Below are 23,036 nucleotides of genomic sequence, written 5' to 3'. Positions count from 1 at the left end.
GGTAGGGGGATATTTATTCTTATGAGATTCGCATTATCCGCTTAAGGCCCTATTACGGCCTCATATTCCCGGCGTATAATACTGGACCGCTTATCATCGAGGAGAGGAGAATAACCGCGATAACGGGAGTGGAGAAAACGAAGAAAACGAGATGAAAAGTCGGCGAAAGGACCGCGGTGCCCACGTCCCGTGCAATTATTGACTCTTGGGTGAAAAATTTCGAGGAGCTGCAAGCTAACAGCCCGGAGGAAGGCCGCCGGAGTCCCCGAAGCAGCTACGGCGTCGGATGAAATATTGCGGTACGATGACGGAGAGTTTCGGAACCGGGGAGTAAAGTTAAGCCATTAAGGGGGCCGAATTATAGCCGAATTGCGGAGGCTGCGGTACACGTATATACATACCCGCCTCGTCGTTTTACCGTTTTTCCGCCGACGCCGCTACTTCTTTTATACGATCGTCCTCCTCGTGTAGAACAGCACACTTTCTGTGCCCGTATCCAGTCCTTGGTGGAAAGAATCTCCTGACGTTAAAAAAAAAAAAAAAAAATCAACTCAGCGCCTACACTTTTCGTGTCGGGAAGGTAATCAGTCAGCCCGCTAACGAGATGTAATCTCAATGGCATCCGAAAGCCATTGAATCTTTTCAAAAGGGGGCATAACGCATTTAGATGTAGACGTGGACGAGGATCAGGATCATTTAACTTCCGTTTCAAGAACTTTTTACGAGCACAAGATGTCCTGGGACAAGAATAAATCGTGTCTATCTCGCCGATCCTGACACGTGGCACGTTCATTCCTCGATCTGGGATTATTTTGTGCCCAGTCGCCGGTGCCTGTCGTGGATGTATCCGTGTGCTCGTGGAAAATTTGTGCGTGGGTGAAAGCTGGAGTAAACGTGGCGGAATCGATATGGCATTTCATCGGTGGTCCAGGTTCTGTACGGAAAAGATGGACGGTAAAAAGAAGCCGGCGTGCGGGGTACCAGTTGCCACCGATCCGGCTTGGTACCAGACAAAAAGCGATCCCGGTCCCCTTCCTCGCGTTCCCCTTGTTCCCCGGCTGCTTCGCGGTTATATTAGTTCCCAACACGGCATCAAGTCGCTCAGTTATCCTTAAAGCCTATCCGGGTTTGCGCGGATCGAAACAGACCGGCTTGACCTTGAATCATCAGCCCAGCGCCATGCGCCTCTTCATTTTCCTCGTTGTCGCCTTGACCCTCATCGCCCCGCAACCCGACGCCAAACGTGTGGTTAAGCGGCTCCCGATCCAATTCAAGTACACCACTGAGGACCAAGACGTTCAAGCCACTAAACATGGAGGTGGAGGTGCTCGATAACATCATGCAATTCTAGCTTGTATATGTATACATATATATGTAGAGGCAACAAGTGTTCACGCGGTTTTCCGTTTCTCGATAATCCGAGAATTCTTCGGACGCTGTGATCAGCACCGACGTTGTTTATTTGGTAGAAAATTTTTAATCCCTGTTCTGAACGCACGACCGTTGTTTTTTTTTCGCAGGGGGTGGAAACAAACACCACGAGGAAGGAGGTGGGAAAAAGCACAAGGAGGAACACCACGAGTCGCATGGAGAAAAAAGCAACAAGGTGGGTACTGAATACATTATAACCGAATACCGTTCAGTGACCATAAGCCAGAGGCTACTTTCTCCTCGGTTTTTCTTCCTCTCTTGCGGCGTCGCGTGTCTAATGGGGTACGGGTGTGTCGGCATCTCGGTATAAGCCGGGTACAGTACGCGCGCTAGACAGCTGACGTTAAACAACGTATATTGTTAGGGCAAGCGAATTCCATCTCCCTCTCGACCCGCGGTTCTTCGAGCCGGCGAAAGAAAGTGTGATAAAACGAGGGGGCAGTTCGTCTTTATCTGGCGCGACAAGGCGCGGGGCGCAGTCCGTCCCTCGGGGTATCGAGTATACCAAAGATGCGGACTATGAGAGCTCACGTCGATTCTTGCTGTTCCGTAGGGATACAAAGGCATCCACGAGTTTGACAAGGGTGAAAAAGGCCACCACGACAAGGAGGGGCGCAAGCATCATTACGCGGAGAAGGGTGGACACGAGAAGAAGAAGCACGACGAAGCCGGCCACTACGGGGAGCATCACCACGACGAGAAAGGCGAGAAGGGTGCGAAATTTGGCGAGGACGGTAAACACCAGAAGGGCCACAGCACCAAGGGCGAGCACAACATATTCAAAAAAGCACGTATCTCTTCGTCGAACTCTAAATGAAAACTGAGAAGGCCTGATTTATGCTCATTCCGTGGCTCTCTCGATTCCAGGACGAGTACGAAAAAAAGGAAGACTTCTACGACGAGTACCACGAGGGTGGGAACCAGGAAAAGCACGGGGGTCACCACCACGAGCACGAGGGAAAGAAGGGGGGCCACCACAAGAAGGGGCACCACGACGGAGCGAAACACGAGGTATGTCGAGTGATCGCCGATCCCATTTCCGGTTCACGATTTCACGCCTATCGTCCCGCTTGTCTTTTTGCAGGAACACCACGGAAAGAAGAAGAAACACGAGAAGGGGCACCACCACGATGACCACAAAGGGCACAAGAAAGCCCAGGGTCACGATTCCAGTCATCATGACGAGTCCAAGTACGGGAAGAAGCGCGGTCACGAGGAGGGGAAAAAGTGGATCCATAAGAAGAGTGGTCGCTGAACCCCGGTAGCCGATCCATCGTCACATGATCGACGATCTCCTACAACCGATGCCAAATACATACATTAGTTCGTTCTTGTACAAGTTTTTTTTTATACTGTGTGTAATTACTTCTACTTTAACATTAAAAAAATCGCCTGTACCTGTCCACCTTCGCTCATTCACACGATTCCTGTCGATGGCGAATTATAAGGTAAATTATAAACGAATATTTACTCGATTGAAATACGTAGCGTTACTCTGCAGCTTTGCTGCTGGCGAGGCTACGCTGTTTGATAGGGAATTAGTTGCTGGTCACGGACGGTCGAAGATTCTATCGAAACTCATCGACAGCAGAGAGCGTTGCCGAAATCGGTCCAGCTTCTGAAAGTTCTCCTGCGCAATTGTGCAATGTTCACCTGTTGCACATGTAATTCTTGACGATTTAGCTGCAATCTTTGGTAATTTCCGGTCTTTCGTGACGGTGCTTACCGTAATTAGTTACTTCGAATTTCTGCTTTGGGATATTCAAAACGGATCACCGGGTACGTGGACCAGACGCAAAGCATCAGATTCCAAGCTTGACGAAACTTGGCTAGATGACGATGTTGAGTTCGTCCGCGAATGTTTTAACAAACTGGTGTGTTCTGTGCTTGATTATTCGCATTAGATGATCGATAATTTTGGATCGGTGCGAGACTTTGCTCTCTGCATGCTGTACTAAGGAAGGTTCTCGAGATCCAAAGATACTTTAGCATTTGATTACGAGAACCTCGATGAAATTACGGGCTGTGACGATGGACAGCAAATTACGGGTGCCGGGTTTTACGCTCTGGAGCTACCGGATGCTGAGTTTGGTGTGGCAATAATTTTGTAAAATATTGACCGATAAACGTTGCGCAAATCCTGTCGTGGCACGAGCAACTTTGAATATTGTATAATGCTAGTTACGTTGAATGATTCGGTGATTTGGTAAATACCGTATAACGATCGGTAATGAAATTGCGATGCGGTCAAGTAAACTGTGGCATGGGGCAATGCATTACTACCTCTTCAACGCGATATAATCCAACGACGGTTTATAATACTCAAGCAAAAAGTGAAGTAATTTTCGTAGAATTGCCATGTTGTTCAGTTCGAGGGAATACGTGCTTGAATAAAGGATTTCTTTTGACACCGTCGAAAACGATCAATTACATGGAAAATTATTAGTTTTACAGCTCAAGAGTGTAATACCCAAATGGAATGAACACTCTCTCCGTTAAGTCCGGAGTTATGGGTGGCCGAAAGAGGTTTGCACGTAGTCTAGTTGGAAAAAACACTCAAGGATCCTAAAGAAAATGATTGAATATTTGTAGGAACATTTTGGGAATAGGTAAGAGGCAAAGAATGTGACCAAGAGGCGTCGTCCTCGAAAGACACGAATACGATATTGTAAAAGTCGATGCTGCATGGTCTGGTAGAAGCAATTCGAATAAACGAAACCTCTGGATTGGTAAGCCTTTGTAAGCGAACAACCGTGAGGAGATGAGAAAGTATAAATTTGTCACCTCGGGGTATAATCCTCAACCGAAACCAGAGTCACGCTCCAGAAGTCGAGGATCTTGGGTAATCGAAGTGGGCTGGACAGAATGATTAGGATAAATGTCCAAATGTCCAAGGCAAAGACTTGGGGGTGACAAATTTGGATCGAAAACTAGTAACGGAAGCGTTTTTACCAAGGTTTTTCTCCCACCTTGCATGAGTAACGTTGAATTGAACGGCATTTTGCGAAGGTAGCAATTGATGAGGCAGACTACTCGCCACACGAAAACGCGTAAAACCTGCACGTCTAACCAGGGACACTGACCATAATCAATCATACCTTCTGCAATAATCTTGAGAGCGAGAGTGAGAGCGACCGACCGCCTTCTTGTGCAACCGACGACAATTGTATTTGTCCACAGGACGACCGGCACGAGCTGTTTTAAGAGAAAGGAGGAAGCAGCGAAGGGGAGGAGAAGGAGTAGGAGGACAACAAGCCGCGGGGGGGAGGGTCGGCGATAGTTAATCGGTGGAAAATTGTCTTATCATTCCCTCAGTTTGGATAGGACCAACAGTCAGACGCTGGAGTATAACTGGGTGTGCGATACAGCGCGAGAGGTCAGTCTACGCTGTCACTCACAAGGACCCAAACCCATAACGAAGATGCGGACGCTGCCGCATCGGTCTGCGCTCCTGGGCATCTTGGCCATCACGGTAAGCGACTTCGGCTAAACTTGCGAGGCCGGCAGAGCCCGATCACTAAATCCCTATTTCCAGGTCTTGACAGGATGCGTTGGCTCTTCGGGAGCCCAAAGCCATTGCCTTGATCCAGCGTACGCGCAGTCCAGAAGGCGATCGACGACGCGGACCGTTAAGATTCCCAGTACCACGAATCAACCGGCAGTCACTACGTCAGTTGCCTTCGAGCCGCAGCGGATGTACAGCACAAGAATACAACGGAGGATCGCATCTCCTACCGTAACGCCAGTTCGCCAAATTAAAACTACGCGAACTCACGCCACCGTTCGGCCGGATGTCACTACGACAGTTGCCTACGAGCCACAACGAATGCCGAGCATGAGAGTCCAGCGGAGGCTCCCGTCTCCCACTGAATCCCCTACCCGTCAATTAATGACTACGTTGAATCCCGATGTCGTTGAAAGTGCGTCGAAACCGATAGCCAGGAGGATGCGGAAGTCCAAGAAACAGAACAACGCCGCCATGATCGACGAGGCATCGTCCTTGGTCTCGGTCGCTACCGCTCCTCGAATCAACGATCTCGTGCATCCGGCACCGTCCACCTTATCCAGACGGTATTCAACCGAGGATGCGACGCCGGGACAACGCCGTCGAGTCGCTCCGAGGGAGCAACCGAGCCCCTTCAACATGAATCAGTATCTCGGATTACCCAGGTCCAGCCCGACGCTCCGCGATTCGGTGATCCGAACGACGACCGCACTACCGCAGCTGAAGAATCTTGTTACCGAGCTTAATCCTCATACCTTGGCAGGGTACACCTTGGCCGCAAATTCCTACGGGCACACTTCGATACCACTTCTGCACAATGCTGCTTCCAATGACGCGATACAGGCAACCGTTACGCCGTTCGTACCCAGAGGTACAGTTCGGCATCGTGACGAGATCTCTCAGACCACGGAAAGTTTCACCAAGCTACAAATTGATCTTGATAATCAAGGGGAGAGTGAAACCAACAAGGGACGATTAGAGAACGAAAGTAGCGATTCCACTGCTACCGACACTGTCAATGAGACTCCGATGGAGGACACCAGCGATTCGGCCAATGTTGAGCATCTAGGATATAGCTATGCAGGCGCTGACGACAGTGAAGAAGAAATGCAAGCTGAAAATTATAAGGTTCATGAAAATACCCACAAAGTCCCGAAAGGGGGCGGCGGAGGACATGGTGGACATGGCGGAGGCAAAGGAGGCGGAGGACATGGTGGAGGTGGACATGGCGGAGGACACGATGGTCATGGCGGAGGTAAAGGCGGCGGAGGACATGGTGGACATGGCGGAGGCAAAGGAGGCGGAGGACATGGTGGAGGTGGACATGGCGGAGGACACGATGGTCATGGCGGAGGTAAAGGTGGCGGAGGACATGGTGGAGGTGGCGGAGGAGGACATGGCGGTGGTGGAGGAGGTGAAGGTGATCATAAATTCGAAAAGGGGGGTGGCGAAGAGCACAAAGACCATCATCACGAATCCCACGGTCAATCGGGAGAAAAGGTAATTGTAAAAATATCTAAAATACAGTAAAAGTCTGTGACGTTTTATCATTTTTTTTATAAACAAAGTCATTGTTGCGAATTTCCTGTAACGGCAGAGAGCGCATACTGTACAAACTTAAAGTCGATTGATGAAATAGAGGTGAATCAATTCAGGTTCCACTCGAACAAAGTAATACTACTGATGGGCGCTCGGTACTAAAGTCTGAACTTTGACAGTGACCGAGAAGCCACAAAACTAACCGCGCCTTTGTTTATTCGCGACAGAACTACAAAGGGCACCACGAGTACGACAAGGGGGAGAAAGGTTACCACGACAAAGAAAAGCACAGCGGTCATTATGCCGAGAAAAAGGGTGACGAAAAGAAGCACCACGCGGAGAGTGGATACCACGGGGAGCATCACCACGGTGAAAAGGGAGTCAAAGAAGCGAACTTTGGCGAGAAGGGCGAGCATCAAAAGGGACACAGTACGAAAGGGGAGCATTCTATCCACAAGAAGGTAGGTCGTGCTTTCGCAAACGATTCAGAAGAGTTTATAACAATCTAGGAACACGTTTCGGCGTCTCTGGAAAAATGATCAAGTTGTAAATTTTTACGAACCTAACGCGATCCACTACTGATGAACACTTCCGTATTGCAGGACGAGTACGAGAAAAAAACGGAATTCTTCGACGAGTTCCACGAGGATGGAGGCAGCGAGAAGCACGGTGAATTCCATCATGAGCACGACTCGAAAAAGGGAGGCCACGAAAAGTCTTCCCATCTCGACGCCGGTGAGCACGAAGTGAAACACGGCAAAGAGCACAAACACGACAAGGGCCATCATTACCACGAGGACAAGGGACACAAACAGGCCGACGGGCACGAGGCCCACCACAAACACGACGACAAGTTTGGCAAGAAAGAGTCCCACGAGGAAGCGAAAAAATGGGCTTTCAAAAAGGGTGACGACGGGGCCGGAGGCGGCGGTGGAAAAAAGGAGGGAGACGGTGGCAAGAAGGAGGGAGGCGGTGGAAAGAAGGAGGGTGGCGGTGGTCACCACTGAGGATCACCGTGATCCGAAAAATTATTAATCCCATAATCGAATTCAGTAAGAAGCCTGAAGTGATCAGGAGAGATTGACTACGAAGAGGCATCGAATCGTCGGACTGAACGGATTGGTTCGAGTGTTGAAAGCTGCTTCGGCACCGTTTCTTTCTATCATCTTGTCGCCGATTTTCCTACGTGTGAACACCAAGTCGAAGCTCGAGGATTTAAATGTCGGCTGGACGAAAATGGGCGACGGTGTCGACGGTCCTCACGTAACGCGTACATAACACGTATACAGTATCACACATGTATCATACACACACTGACTGCACCACCCCAATGTTATTATGACGTCTAATATATGGCTAGTTGAATTGTTAATCGTTGATCGCCTATCGGTGTTGTCAGAGTCCACATACCCATCTCCCCAGTCGCGAACCGCGTGCTCCCAGCAAGGAGGCGGCTTACACGACCTGTTATTAGCACCTCGTTGCCGGCGTGATTATCTCCGGAGAATGGCGAGCGATTTATGAAGCATTTTTAATCGAGTCCCGGACTCTGGTCCCCCCGGATTACCGGGCTTATCCGTCCCTCGGTTCGTCGGTGACACCTGTGCAGCCGACACCACGTATCGCCAGGGTATCGGACGCGTGATTTACACCCAGTGGATGATAATAACGCGAGTATTCTCCGATATGCCCTCGGACGATGGTTCGTGGAACTCATCTCGCTGATCTCCGTGGGATCCTGCAGTCCGGTCACCCGATCGGCACGTACTCCGGATCCTCCTGCGGGAGTCGGAAAAAAGCCCAGCAAACAAGCCCCAGAAGTGGAAGGTACCTAATCTGTAGCAACCATGAGCCGAGGTGGGTTCTGCCTTTTTCTCCCCCTTCCCTTGGCGAGTGGAGGAGTTGCCGGAGAGCTCTCGCACTCGTTGTGATTGACCGTAAAGTGTCCCTTCTTTCCCCCTTTCTCAGGATTTCTGGAGGCGGAGGAGCGTGCGAGCGACTGCGGATAACGTGTAAGCCGTTAGTGCATACATGGTTGAATTTGATCGACCATGAACGAGGCGAATGTCCCGGCGTAACGACGAGGCAGTTCCGATCTTATATTGTTCCTCCTTCTACCAGGTTTCGCGGGCACGTACGAAACCAGCTCATTCCGGGTCGAGGCTACCTGGACACCCGATAATGTCCTCAGCCGGCTCCTTTACGGCTCGTTTACGATCCGAATTCGCAAATCGTTCGCCGCACGCAGTCCGGGGCTGACGAGGCGTGGATAAGGGGCACCACATGCTCTCCGGGTAGGTAGTAGAAAATTTTCACTTTCGTCCGAGGAAAGAATCGCTGCATCGAGTTGCAGGAAGATTGGCAGTCATCGTCAAAATCAGTTTTCGGTGACGATACAAACATTCGATTCCGTACCATTTACCACTCGGGACAAAGCACTTCCGCTCTCCGAATGCCTCGATTTATGCAATCTTGCACGCGTGGGACGGTTCGTCTCAAAGGATTGTTGGATGGAAAGATCAAGCGATCCGTACAGCGCTCTGTATAATACATCTAGGTAACCGAGCGGCTTATTAGCGGTTTAAATGGAATTCAGTCAATTCTACCGGGTGCGTAACTCGAGCTGAGATCCCAAGAGTCGTAGTCCAGAGTGGTCCTTGTAGTCACCCAGCCAACGCAACAGGCTAATTGCAAGCACCAGCTACAGGATAATTCGCATATCGTCCAACGAACTCGGACTAAAATTCGTTCCCTCTGATGTACCAGCTGCGCGGTGCGTAGCGACATGCGTTAGTATTCTCGACACGAAGACACGCGTCTTTTCGACCTCCGTTCCTTCAGCAATGACAAAGTGACGTTACGTAAGCCGAGACATCGCGACGGCATGAAAAGCTAGAGAATACGACCACCGGGTAACACAACTTTCGACCCATCCGATACCCCGCAAAGGTGGTTTTGTGTTCACGTACACTGCTGAAGGTTGCGTAAGCTTGGCGTTAATTTTCCTCAACTTTCACTTCCGCTTTCTAATGAAACGTTGATTTTCCGAAAAGCGTTAAGGATACGGACGCTTCGATCGTGGAGGAAGAAAATTATATCATAATCACCGTTTCCTCAGCTAACTACCTAGTCACAACTCCGAGTGGTTATTAAGACGCGACAGATTGAATCACAGTTTTTTTTTCTTCTCCTTCCTTTTTCAACTCTCCTGGATAAGGGCCAGGTGGCGCAAAAGGATTTTCGCCAAATCTAACGGATACAGAAGCAAAAATTGTACTAAATTTTCACTTTTCAGCGAGACCAACACGTGCTTATATGTATATTGAAAATATTTCGCCAAAAAATATAACCTCCAAGGTGTTCGCAATAATTGGGACGTCAAAATGAGGTAACGACTGTAATTTTCAATTCGTCACCGTACATTTCAATATTACATCTGTGTTTGATCTCCGAGGCCTGGCATATTACGGATGTTGACGTTAATTAAAATACAATTCGCTCCACTGGTTTATTAAGGCTGCCTTCAGGCGATTACAAGCAGTTTTCGACAGTAATCGAGAGTGACGTATATTTCGTATTGCTATTTCGTAATACCGGCACTTATTCCGCTCGTCAGAACGTACAATTTGAGGTTTTGATAACAACCCGCATTATTCACCGTTCGCCTCGATTTAGTTAACGCAAATTTCGAACAATCTTCACTATAAAGACAACAACGATTCCTTTGTCTTTAGAATTTGTAGAAACTTTCAAGTACTAATCGTCTAGCTATAACTACGCACGACTTGCGTATCGACTCGAATCTGAAAATAAATTGCATTGGCGTTTCGTTATATTCCGTGCCCATAAAGCGAAGTCGACACCCTGCGAGCTTTTAGAGTTGAAAACAACATTTTTTTTTTTTTAATCACATCGGACATTTTCATCGAGAGATCCATTCTCGGAGGACTCGTCGCGTATGCGTGTAACGTTTTGGAATTGTTTTTTTTTTTTTTTTCAAAATTTCCCCACCTCCCATTCGTATAATGGGACGCCGCCGCATAGGTACCCTAATACGGTGAAGTGCCCATTCATTTTTACGGCGTCATGACGAGTAGAGAGGGTTAAAAAATTGGTTTTACGGGTTAAAACCCTAAAGTTCGGATGTCGAGGTATAAAAATAAAACTAAAACGACTCTCCCTGTGCATCCCGCAGCTTCGTACGCTCCTGCGTCACAAGACGCGAATTTAATTAACGCGTCCCGTATCGGAGCGTAACATTCACAGCGTGCGGCGTGCGGCGTCGTCCCGTAAAAGACGAAACAGAATTCGAGGAGTTCGCGGGCTTACGATCGGGATGTCAAAGGGAACGATTCGATGATCGGATATTAAACCATCGAGCACAAAACACCGAGCCGCGTCGTTCCCGATTAATTAGCCTTTCATTATCGGCGCAGGCTTGTCGCATCTCTCGACTTCCCGAGACGCGGTTACAAACCGACCGCATCCCCGAGAAGTTTTGCAATTGGCCCGCGGAGACGAGAAGCTCTCGGTGTGTATATCGTCATGCGTCGCGACGGCGGCGTCGACGGCTACGGCGGCGAGCGCGGGGTTCAACTTCGTTATATAGGAGGGCGCCGCGACGCCCTCGCCGTCACTCTCACGCCGACTGCAACGTGCGTGCCGGTTTTTTTTGTGCTTGTGAATCGGGAAGTAAGTACGAAGGCAGGCGAGTAGCTTTTATCAAAGCGTCGATCACTGAGGAGGAACGAAGAGATCTGGAAGCCACTGAGATCCGGGAAGAGTGAAGATTGAGCGCGAGGCGGGTGAGTCTCTCCTTCGGGAAATAACCGCAGGAAATTTCGTCTCATTCGTTATTATAAAATCTCGCGCTTTTTGAGGGATCGAAATAGAAACGCCTTCGCGGCGAAGAAACGATTTCCCTCCCCGACGCAGAGCTTTGACGACTGATACAAGGCTCTCATTTTATTCGCCCTCCACCTACAGCCAATGATCTAGAATTTCACTTGAGACAATAGGCAGATCGAATCGTCCGCTTCTATATCATGTAACACAATATATATATGTATATGTATGTATACATATATGTCACACCCGCCTGCAGCATGAAAGATAATATCGGGATGAGGTGTATAAAAGTGGCGGGGAAAATCTCGCTGTGTATCCGCAACTCCTCCTGGTGTTTGAGGAGAGAACGGATCAAGACGAGGAAAGATTGAGGATTTACGGGGTATAATCTGGGTATTCATTCCAGCCGCGTAGCCGCTCTGTAACCCTGCTTATTTCGTTATTAGCCGCACGTTATTATCGAGGCTTAGGATCACCGGGCGTGGAACGATACCGATGTCAGCCGAAAACTCCCGGCCTTTCCTTAGTCGAGCCTCTTTGACAAGCCGCCTCCTCATCCTTCGAGGCAAAGCGCTCGCGTGCCTGACTTTTTTACTGCCTTTGTACACGCGGATTATGGCTTAGGGGTTGTAGCTTGTTCCGCTTGTAAGGGTATAATAAACTATTCGCAACGAATATGCCGTAACCCGTAACGCGACTCCGGAATTTCCTAAATTACAAATACTTATCTATAAGAATTTTTACAATTATTTCATATTTTTCGTTTAGAAATCGTAAGACAGGTATAGAAAAAAACTTTCACGGGTGAGATTTTTAGGAAGAAAATTTTGAAAAATGTGTGTCATTCCATCACAAATAATACTTTTGTACGATAATAAGTACGCGGTTGTATTTTACATGACAGAGAATCGTACCTCCGTAGAAAATTGATATTCGTGGCCTGAGCTAGGCGTCTGTTTTCGATTCTATCCCTGCATACCTTGTCCCTTCCCAGTCGTCCGAGTCGTTCCTAGGCGGAAAAGAAACGCGTTCTTCTTTCTTTATCTTTGAATTTCACGACTCGAACCACAGGAATCGGCTCGATCTTTTATTTCCAAGACTCGGGAAAACGAAGGGAATCTAAGGAAAACCGCGCTAACTTGTTCTTCCTGCTTACAAGTGCAAGATTCCCATCAACGCTATGCTGAGCAAGTATTTTCACCCCTCGTTAATTCAACCCTTCGGAATATCGCGAAACAGCGAAGCGTCACAGCGACTGACATCTCGACTAGCAGACGATGCGAAATTCCGTCCTCTTAGTTTGTGGCAAATTTCTGATGGAGAGTGTGTGTGGAAATTTGAAAAGGGGATAGGAATCGGTATGGCGCGTACGCGCGACGCGCCGAGCTTTTCTCTGCGCGTGGAAAATTAAATTTACGAAAATTCATTTTGCCAAAAATATAACAAACAAACCAGAGACTCGTGTCGCGTTTGCGACGAATATCGGGGATTCCACCGACTGTGGGGTTCTGAAAAATGGCACCATCCGTCAACCGGATCAGCCATTAGTGTGACAGGGAAATTGGTCGCCTAAAATTGCGATTACGTAACAGCTAATTATCAGAGACCTGGCGAATAATTTAACGTTTTTCCTTAATATTCTTCAACGGTTTGAATCATTCAAGTTAAACATATACTCTGTATATCTTTAAATTAAGGGTCCTTCGCCATTCTCGAATTTCATTAGAAACACAGAAGGAGTAACAAATTGAACCTTCAGAGTTTGAATGACCAAATAAATTAAGCTTACGAAGACGTTAGGAATTAGATAAACGTATGCAGTTGAAAAAACGCTGAACGAAGCGGTGAAAGAAAATGAAAAATCCCAGGCAAACGGACGATAGGAAATACAAAGTGCGTGAAAAATGCCAAAAACATTTTACGATCGAAAAAAGCACAACTGTCGCTAAAATTGTTATAAAATAAAATTGCGTGAATAAAGAGAGGAAAAGGAAAGGTGAATATTTCTCCAGGAATTTCGGCAATATCGCGGGACATGGCGTGCAGGGAGATTCCGCGGTTGCGTTAATACCTCGAAATTCGTGTTCCTCGGAGAAAATTTTCAGCTGGCAATTCTACCGTTGCCGAAGGATCAGCGTCAGCGACGGACTCTCATCCGTCATCTTGGCGTCGGCTGAGTGACGTTCGTTCGGCAGAGTGGAACGAGTGACGTCCTCCTCGTCGCGACGACGCCTCGCGATTTTCATCCAGCCTCGGCAAGTTTTCGGGACTATTAGAGCCGGGATGACGTCGCGGCTCGATCTCTCGGCTTATTCAATTTCGGGACTAATTCGTAAGCCCCGAGGCGGGGGGTTTGTCACGAAGTTTACCGGTGATCAAGAGCAGCTGTTGTCCGCTCTCCGATCACTGATCACGGAAGATCGACGCTTTGTCACGGCTAAATGGGCGGCTATGCATCCCCGTGGAAAACCAACTCTACGCGGGAAATGCGGACTCGAGAGGAAACGCGGAGTATAACGATAATAAACAGGAAAAAATACGCCGCGTAGATCCTCTCCATCGGCTTGTTCGTAATTTTTATTTTATTACACTGTATATAGGCGGACACCTTACATGTATACGTATACCTTATACGTATCTTCCTGTAACCCCGTTTTATTTCATTGCTCTCTTCCATCGGGGCCCACCACCCGTTATTGTTTCTTGCTTACTTTCTTTCATTTTTTTTTTTTTTTATTTTTCTTCACTTCCCTCGACGCACACTTGGCACGGCTTCTTCGATAGCAAAAACACACGCAGGGTATTCCTTTGCAAGAAGTCTCGACTCTCTTTCTCTCTCTTTCTCTCTGGAGTAACGAGATTGTTCAAGCTATTTTTCTTTTTTTTGTTTTGGTCTATTTTTCTGTACATCAGTTAATTCGCAATGTCTTCGGAGAACTTACCAAGACATTCGGAGTACAGGTTCGCTACTATCGATACGAAATCTTCCGCCTCCCTGAATATCGATATTCTCATTAAACGACAGCGGGTATAAAATTACATAAACCCCGGCGAAACTTGCGTGTAACCAATTTATTGAGAAAAAGTCAATAGTCCTGCCTGATATTTTTCTGACAAGAGAACCAATCACCGGGAAAATCAACAAAACATACCCCAGAAGATTGCCCGAGATATCCGGCCCGTGTGAAACACTCGACGAGGCGAAATCTTGAATAGCCTCATCTTATTCCCCCCGGATTCATTCGCGGTGACTTCAAAACCGAATCCACCCTCTCACGATCCTCAGTTCCTACCGCAAATAATATTTCAACAGAGCTTTTCCGCCGGCCGAGCCACAGCGATTCAGCTACGCGAATCAACGACAAATAAAATGATTTTCGCTTCAATTCGCTCAATCAAAGTGCCTCGTCGCTCGATTCGTCATATATCGTTCGAAAGTGTCGCGCATCGCTGTTTGAACGCTTCGTGCAATTAATCATTCGTTACCGGCACTGACGTTTTCATATCCACCGCACTCGTGTATAATTTTTCCTTATTTGCTGTAACGATTCCACGTTTCCACGTTTCCCATTTTCATTCTTGCGTTATGCGTTACGGGTGTGCGTTCGTAGGTACGTGCCTTGTGTTATATCGCAGTATATACGCGAGTGCAGTCAACTTAATTGGTTTTTCTTCGTACAGATCCAAACAGCTCCGTTGCAACGAGTCGGGGGCCACAAGAGAGTACCGACAAACAAGAAAAGATATTTAAAAAGGGATCCAAAACGAATAGCAATAAAAAATATTAAAAAAAAAAAAAAAACCATTTTTTTTCCCGCAGCGTATACGTCCTCAGGGGAGGTCTACCTCCGTTCACGTAACCTCGGAAGAGCTCTCTATTATATTCTGCTTTGCACGCGTCTTTTTACTCTCTTACCCTTTCGTTTCTCTCCTTCCTTCTCCGTCTACTTTTTCATCTCACGATATTTTTCCCAACGTTTCAAAGCCCCGTTGCACACTCAGCAGCCACGGGAGCAACGTTTTCAAAAAGTCACTTCGCTAATTAATTCCTCCTAAACTATCAGTCTCTCTTACAGTTACGTAGGTTTTTGACGTAAAGTCCAAGCGCGTATATCACCCAAGAAATGGTTTCCCCCAATAATCCACACAATCATTTCCCGCCCAGCGTGCATCGCCCATTATGTCATGATAGCAATCAAACGACGAATTAGAAAAATGACCTAACCGTTCGGTCCGTTCGTTACTCGCCGCCGGATTTCGCGGGTCGTGCAATAACGCCGTTGGAAACGACGACCAAAGTAATAACAGTAACGACAACAAGAACAGCGGTGGGTGTCCTACTCGGTAATGACAGTGACGATAAACCGAGCGAACCTCGGTTGCATGGCTATACATACACCCATCCGCGCATAGCTAGATCAGACGTACAGACGTGGCGTAATAAAGGCGTTTCGCGTTTCGCGTTTCTTCCGCGAGTTCCAGCCGGAACGACCGGATCAGCGGGTACGTAAAGGTGTGAAAATTCTCGAGGAGAGTCGGGAAGGAATCTCTCTCTCTCTCTCTCTCTCTCTCTCTCTCTCTCTCTCTCTCTCTCTCTCTCTCTCTCTCTCTCTCTCTCTCTCTCTCTCTGTCTCGCGTCGTTAAATTATCCCGCAGCGTTCGCCCGCTTATACACACCTCCGGGACATTATAATAAGTAAGGCAGATTCCTCCGGCTTGGAAAAGTTATATAAGCGCAGCTTCGTTGAGGATGCAAGCTCCGAGAACTCACCCCAATATCCGGTTAACCTCCACCCCCGTCGCCTCCGCCTCGTGAAATTTCAAGTGCCGGTTGAATCCCCGGCGCAGTTTCGTCCGCGGCATAATTCTCAGCTCGGCCGGTTGTATCTCTCTCATCCATTCAATTGCGACGACAATTTTCAAGCTCCAACGAAAGCGTCGATCAATGAACCGGTAATAACGTTGATTCCGTTTGTTATTGAAAGGTGGTTTTTTAACGGCGGGCCCTTTGAAATCACGAAACACTCGCTCGTTGCGTGCGGAAGGCAGATACCTACGCGATTTCGGATAAACAAGGCAGTAGAACCAATCTTCTTGATTAAACCTCCACCGATGGGTGTGAAGGTGCGGAAGGAAATCGCGGAGAACGAGGTGAAAACAGATATAATAAACCTCGAGCTGTTTACGCTTTATACGTGTACATGCGGTGAACGTACATTCTCGACGAATATCATCAAGATTCGTGTTGTTAGATAAGTACAGGCTACTTACTGTAGATTCATTTTTCTTAATTTACATAGTACGGTGATGAATGCGGCCTCACCTTGTAACTTCACAGCGTGGATACAGCGGCGGGTTAATTGGGAAGAAAATTACGATATGTATGGGATATAATAGTTGGAACGACTCTGTAGCTATCTGAAACTGAACTGAAACTCGTATGAATTTTATTCGACAGGTACGGTATTGTTCTTCGAAAATTGTTTCTCAACCCCTCTAGCAAACGTAAACATACAGCTCCGACCCTCGGTTTATTCATAAATATTATTGCGCGTTTCGTGTAAGAAGAACCTTTTTCAGGGAAAAAATTCCCTCGTGCACTTTTCGAACACCTAGTTTATTATCGTTATTATTATACTTATTCAACGCCTCGAGTCAATAATTATAAATTCTCCGTCGATCAGACGTTTTTATTCTTCGCTTGTACCCAAGTTTCTGATCATGCAAATGTGAGATAAAAAAAAAAAATTGAAAAAATGAAAAATGCAATATAAATTAATCCTTAAATTTCCTGCCTCAATCTCGCGAAGTTTGACGCCCAAGGGGCCGGCTGGATCTTTCCAGGGATTTTTCCAGGGCCCGAAAGCGAAATCCTTATCTCGGTATCTGCGGAGACGGCGAAGCTTCGCCCCCACCGACTAGGGTGAGGTTCAAGTCGCATAATCCGGGGTCCGTCTGGCATCCGAGGTTAATTACCGGGGCTGGAGGGGGTGGTGAGAAGGATGCTGGGCGTAATCTCGCCTCGGCAGGACACCGCCGGCGATTGCGAATAAGAATTGCGAATCGCAAGCGGGGCTCGCTAATCTCGCGAAGCGGCTTCGCGACGCAACGCGCGAATTAAACGCCGCCGCCTGCCAGCCACGAGGCGTCGGGACGCCAAGCGTTGCGGCACCTGTTGCCGACCGTCGTCGAGATTTCCCATTCCGCATTTCGCGCGGCCCGGGGAAATTCGCCACCCTCTCTTTCCCCTTCTCTCTCTCTCTCTCTCTCTCTCGCTCTCTCTCTCTCTAGCCTTCCGGTTTTTCGCCCCCGCTAAATTACTCCCGCACGCGGAGATTCCGACCGGACGAAGACGATCCCCCCCTCCTTTCAAACCGGCGGCTCATTTCTCGTTAATTTTTCTCAAACGAAATCATCGTTTTAATTTTCCACCAACCTTTTTCCGACGCTGACCCATTCCGCTCTGGGAATGTAAATTGCGTCCGAATCCCTGGGCAACCTTGCGCCAGAACTTTCCGTCCCCGCGATTTCTAGCTGTGGAAATAGCGTCGCGAGAGAGGAATATTACACTCGGTGAATATATCGGACCGTATGCAGGCCGCTGTAGATTATTTATAATTTATTGAAAAACGAGACTATTATAAATTCAAAGTGAAATCTGTACTGCGACGATAAAATTGTATAATCTCGAGCTGGGCTGTATACAGGAAGAAAAAATTTACTGCCTATATAGCTCGAATGATTATTCCTGAACGCCTATCGTTTTAGAGAGACAATTTTTCATTACCTTCGTGGGAAAAAAAAAATGACGAAAAAGAATCTTGGTTGCACCTGGAGTATAAGCGATGAGAAAATGATTATGAGATCGTTTTTTTTTCCCCCGGCGATTACGTCGCTTCAAACTTTTGCACCGGTGTAAATGAAATATAATAGAGTAGATCTTCGAGATAAGTATATAATAATTAGTTTACAGTGTCGTATATACGTTGGTTTTATACAATATATACAGGCTACAGGGGGTGTTTTTTCATCGAAAATATCAGATCGGCTCCTTTATATTGTATCGTATTAAAACTGAGGAGCGGCTGGCTCATTGTGCGAAAACATTAATTAAAAATAAAAAGTTTCCAACGATATTGGGCATTTAATACTCACAACGAAAGTCGATTAGGAATTAGATAGAAAATTGATCCGGGAACATGTTATTTTTTCGCTATATCGACTAAAAATTTTCTCTCCAACCATTCTCACCGCGAATCCTCTTCAGCTCGGCGTATTATTCGGTACAAGAAAAGAGAAGAATCCGCTAGACCTTTATCCGAAAACTGTTGTTCGTACGGACGCAATTTCACAATACATCGAGAGAAAGATTTTACCAAAATGTCATCCGAGATGCCGTCTGTAGACCGCAGGGCTGAGCCGAGGACAAATATTCTAGGTATATTTGAGCATATCGTGTGCGTGTATTATACACATCAGCCCACACGAGAATATGCCGAAATGGCATCTCCGCGGATTTGCGATCCTTCGTCGGAATCTTTTCCGTAAATACAGATCGTGGCGTGTATCATATATCTATAATCCGTTCAATTCCCGGGATCACTCTTCTTTCATCAATTTTCTCAATTCCGTTTTCACGTACCGGGTACAGTGATTAAGCCTTAGCGGGAATTACATTACACAGCATCCATCCGTGATGCACGAAGCCATTAATCATCCCTCGCTTATCCCCTGCAACCGGCCGGCGGACGTCTTATCTCCAGGCTTTGCTTATTAGACTCTGCCCATTCACCGATGTCTTCCTCCTACACGTGTTCCTCGCACACACGCCTTGACCCTCCGTGGCTCCAATTTACGCGGGTAAAAGGGAAAAATAGGAAAATTAGGGTCCGTATTACCGCGTCTCTATGCGCCCCGCGGACATATCGCGTCCATAGATCCACTCTTATCAATGGCCAAGATTGATCGTTCGGGGAATTTTCGACGACTTATAAGGTCGCTGCTGCAGACTGAAGTGGGCAATGCATATAGAGGTTTTTTTTCTTTCATCCATTCAGCTCACCGATCCCGTTCTGTCTTCGTACCCTTCATATTTTTCATCCCCCGTTCTCGTGGCTCGTTTTCCTTTTTCGTTCGTTCAAATAATCGAACCATGTATAGGTATCTAAAGTTTCGACGTACTAATCGAATAATCGTTATGCTAAACGGGGAAAGAAATTAAGGATTAAAGCACGTACGAACGTAATTGATTAGATCAGCATGAATCCACGCTACGCGTCGCGGGTATTATACCCTATAGGTACCGTAATATATGGGTACCTGTGATATAATATAATATCCGATAACCCAAATGCGCGACAATAATCTGCATTATGCCCGCACGATATTCTTATACCTTGGGTCAAATACCAACCACGTATATTCGGGTTCAAGTGATACGGTGTAATAAATTTCTTCAAAATTACATTTTTTTACTGTCCTAATATATACCGAGGACGAGGATCGAATTTCCAATAACGACACACTTACACACGGAGCTATGTGTGTAATATACATAAAACGCGGAGTCCTCTCGTTCTCTCATCTGGGAAAATTAAGTGCTACAGGGTCGTAACGTCTGGATGCTCCGACATGCGACGTACCGCCCTCGTTTAATTTTTCTACTTTCTGATTTTTATACGCCAAGTTTACTTCGGCAACGAGCGGCGAATCGCATTGGCAACAATTAGTATAAAATAGGGAAATTGAAACAATATGTTTAGGGGTAACCGCGGTGTTATTTTATTCACCCCGAACGAGGCTGTTGGAATATTTGCAGAGGGAAAGAGCAAAGAGGTTCAAAAACCACTCGAGCGAAAAGTCGTTAAGAAACCACTGCTGCGCGGACGGTGGGCGTCGAGGCTAGATAATTAAATTACTACAGGGGGATTCAATTAACGGGACACCAAATGGGAATGGGTAAACGGCAACGGACTGAAACTCGCTCGCACCTGCCGTCGGAGACCCTGCGTTAAAAACCTCGGAAACATGGCGGAATATTAAGGGTCGCCGGTCGATTTTTCGCCTCGAACGTATATAATATACATATTTTTTCTCTATTCATTCTCGATAAATTCGCTAATGAATTTCGATACATCTTTGCGAATCAATTCTTAGCATAATTATATGAATCCGTAGAAATATTTTCTCCGATGAAAACATAGATGTGCGTTGAGATGTTTCGGAAAAAAATAATTTACAATTTTCCACCGTTGCGCAAGCCCGGAAAAGTTTGTATCCGGTTAATAGAAATATTCTGTGGAAAGGTGAGCGTTCTACGTTATGTGGAAGATGGCGCGGCGCTCGTTTCATTTTTCCCATTTTTTTGACTTTGCGAAGAAACAAGTTGTAGCACTTCGATTATCATTTCTTTCCACACATTCATATTCGACCCAAAGATCACGATTCGTATAATAACACAAAAATATGTCATCTCGGGGATCTTATTCTCCCGAATTAAAATTTCACGTATTGAATTAATAATGTAAAAATGGTCGGAAACACTTTTCAAACATCAACTGGGAGACTTAAATTGAAGACATATTAAAAGTGTGGGTCTTCTTTGCGACGTAAATCATAAGCAATAAAAAAAATTTTATTCAAGATACTTCGTAAATTTAAAAAAATTCTATAAAAGCGAAGAATCAACTGAGCGCGATCTTTCATGTAACGTAGAACGCTAATCTTTTGACAGAACCTTTCTTTTAACCTGAGCTAATTTTTTTTCGGGATGACACCGTGTAAAATGGCAAATAATTTTATTCTGAACACCCTGGTGTGTATATATATGTACATACATATACAAAAACATTTTATAATCTAACAAATTGTAATACGCCAAATTGGTGTTTCAGGTGAAAAATTCAGGGGCAAATAACGTTAATCAAACAAGTGAAAAAATGAGGAGCGTCGCGTTGGCGCTGGCGTGTTCCTGCGTCTTGGCCGTTGTGGGTCCGTCCTGGACGATGGAGGAGGCGGCGTCCTCGATGCCGCTTCAACCTTCGTCGGGCAGCATGGCCCTCGACTCGGATTTGGACTCGGAGGGTCTGCAGAGCGGGCCGGAAAAGCGGGTCTACAGTTACGTGTCCGAGTACAAGAGGCTCCCGATCTACAACTTTGGTCTGGGGAAGCGGTGGTCGACGAGCGGCGTCGTCCCCGAGGATAAGGTGAGCGGCTTATTCCTCCTCTGTCGCAACAACTCCCCTTGTAATCGGTAATTTCAGAGAGCACGTCTGTACTCGTTCGGGCTGGGAAAGCGGGCGAGACCTTACAGCTTCGGTCTTGGAAAACGCGGAGAGAGTTACGGAAACCAGGTCAGGATGGAGGACGACTACGAGGAGGAGTTGCGGGAGCCGCTCGACGAGTTCCTCCAGGACAAACGGAGCCGTCTGTACAGCTTCGGTCTTGGAAAAAGAACCGCGGGGGCGGAGGAGCGGGGCGATTTTGGACAGCGGTTCAATTTCGGATTGGGAAAACGACCCAGCGAGGCGGAATTCGGTCGACGGTACAAATTCGGTCTCGGTAAACGGCGGTTCGGCGGGGATGAAGAGGCGGATCAGCGGCAGATCGCCCTCGCCTCTTAGGCCCCGCGATTCTTCGCCTCTTTATCCCCCCCTTGCCCCCTCCGTCTGCACCGCAGTCCCAGAAATCCTCTCGTAAGATCGAATTTTTTTTTACCCCGTGGCCCCCGCAGGTGCGTGTTTTTCTAAAATTCGGATCAAGGTGTCAGTTGGGGAAAGAAGCAGGCGATGGACGGGCGGAGATTTGTTTGTTTTGTCTGGTTCCAACGCCGAAGAGAGACAGAGAGAGAATGAGAGAGAGAGAGTGAGAGAAGGGAAGAGAGAATTAAATCGGCCACCACGACGAAGGCCCGTCCCGTCTATCCCACGCGTCCTTACGAACCGCGACTGATCCCTGCGTTTGCGTTGATCCGTTACGTCGTATTCTATGATGCTAATTGAATTAATCATTATCGCCTGTAATGTAATGTACCACGTACATGTTTACCTGTTATGAGTGTATATTGACAGATCGGTTTTGAAAATGCCCGCATATCGTATGTAATTATTATAACATTTGTGTGTTCCCTGCTGCCTTGGCCTGCCCTGCTTTTTGTCTCACGTATATAATATGAACGCGGGGTCCCGTAAAAGCTCTGAGTGTATAAAAGAATTAATATTAATGAAAAGAACCGTAAACTATACTTGGAGAAATAATAGGTAATATAAATATTAACCTGCGGTGATATGATTTTCGTTTTGCAACCGCCTGAGGTGGCAGCGAAGAATAAACAACAAGTATTTAACAAACTTAACGAGTAAGCGATCAAGAATTACTTATACCTGTGTATAACCTGTCTGTGAGTAACTAATAAAGCGGCTATCTGTAATCCTCGTGATGATTTCATCGATCGACAATACGATCATTATATACAAGAAATCCGACAATATCGTCGTCGCCATCGTATTGTCAACCTTCTGCCCCGTCGTTAAGTGATTTTCGCTCGAAAGTCACTCCACTTTAACGATAGGTGCGTATTGAACCCAGCAATGAACTAGCCCGACACGTGTCATACGTGTACAAACACATAGAGACGTGTATGCACGCAGCAGCTGCTGCCGAGTCACTATTTTTCCAATTTGTTATCACCGAGAGAGGCGTACATCGTCTCCCA

General features: G+C 46.9%; 3 protein-coding genes across 4 annotated transcripts; all 3 read left to right on the top strand.

The window, feature by feature from the left end:
• The first annotated feature begins 1,094 nt into the window (after positions 1-1,094).
• Positions 1,095-2,834, top strand: LOC124221375 (probable zinc transporter protein DDB_G0282067). Of its 2 annotated transcripts, none has more exons than XM_046631324.1 (5): positions 1,095-1,318; positions 1,521-1,606; positions 1,985-2,218; positions 2,299-2,442; positions 2,516-2,834. In XM_046631324.1, exons 1-5 carry the CDS (start codon positions 1,180-1,182, stop codon positions 2,684-2,686), a joined length of 774 nt encoding a protein of 257 aa, XP_046487280.1. In that variant the 5' UTR covers positions 1,095-1,179; the 3' UTR covers positions 2,687-2,834. The 2 variants fall into 2 exon arrangements, with proteins under 2 accessions (XP_046487280.1, XP_046487279.1); XM_046631323.1 differs by having other exon boundaries at positions 1,095-1,324.
• A 1,943-nt stretch (positions 2,835-4,777) lies between these two features.
• Positions 4,778-7,854, top strand: LOC124221366 (filaggrin-2-like). Its single transcript, XM_046631310.1, has 4 exons — positions 4,778-4,903; positions 4,967-6,436; positions 6,703-6,936; positions 7,078-7,854. The coding sequence occupies exons 1-4, from the start codon at positions 4,853-4,855 to the stop codon at positions 7,480-7,482; spliced, it is 2,160 nt and encodes a 719-aa protein (XP_046487266.1). The 5' UTR covers positions 4,778-4,852; the 3' UTR covers positions 7,483-7,854.
• Positions 7,855-11,117: 3,263 nt separating this feature from the next.
• On the top strand, positions 11,118-22,751 carry Apime-ASTA (allatostatin A). The gene is made up of 3 exons (XM_069136963.1): positions 11,118-11,280; positions 21,217-21,528; positions 21,586-22,751. The coding sequence occupies exons 2-3, from the start codon at positions 21,262-21,264 to the stop codon at positions 21,943-21,945; spliced, it is 627 nt and encodes a 208-aa protein (XP_068993064.1). The 5' UTR covers positions 11,118-11,280; positions 21,217-21,261; the 3' UTR covers positions 21,946-22,751.
• The last annotated feature ends 285 nt before the right edge of the window (positions 22,752-23,036 follow it).

The sequence above is a fragment of the Neodiprion pinetum genome, chromosome 6 (assembly GCF_021155775.2).
Source record: "Neodiprion pinetum isolate iyNeoPine1 chromosome 6, iyNeoPine1.2, whole genome shotgun sequence".
Classification (NCBI taxonomy): domain Eukaryota; kingdom Metazoa; phylum Arthropoda; class Insecta; order Hymenoptera; family Diprionidae; genus Neodiprion; species Neodiprion pinetum.
This window is presented reverse-complemented; position numbering and strand designations above follow the sequence as displayed.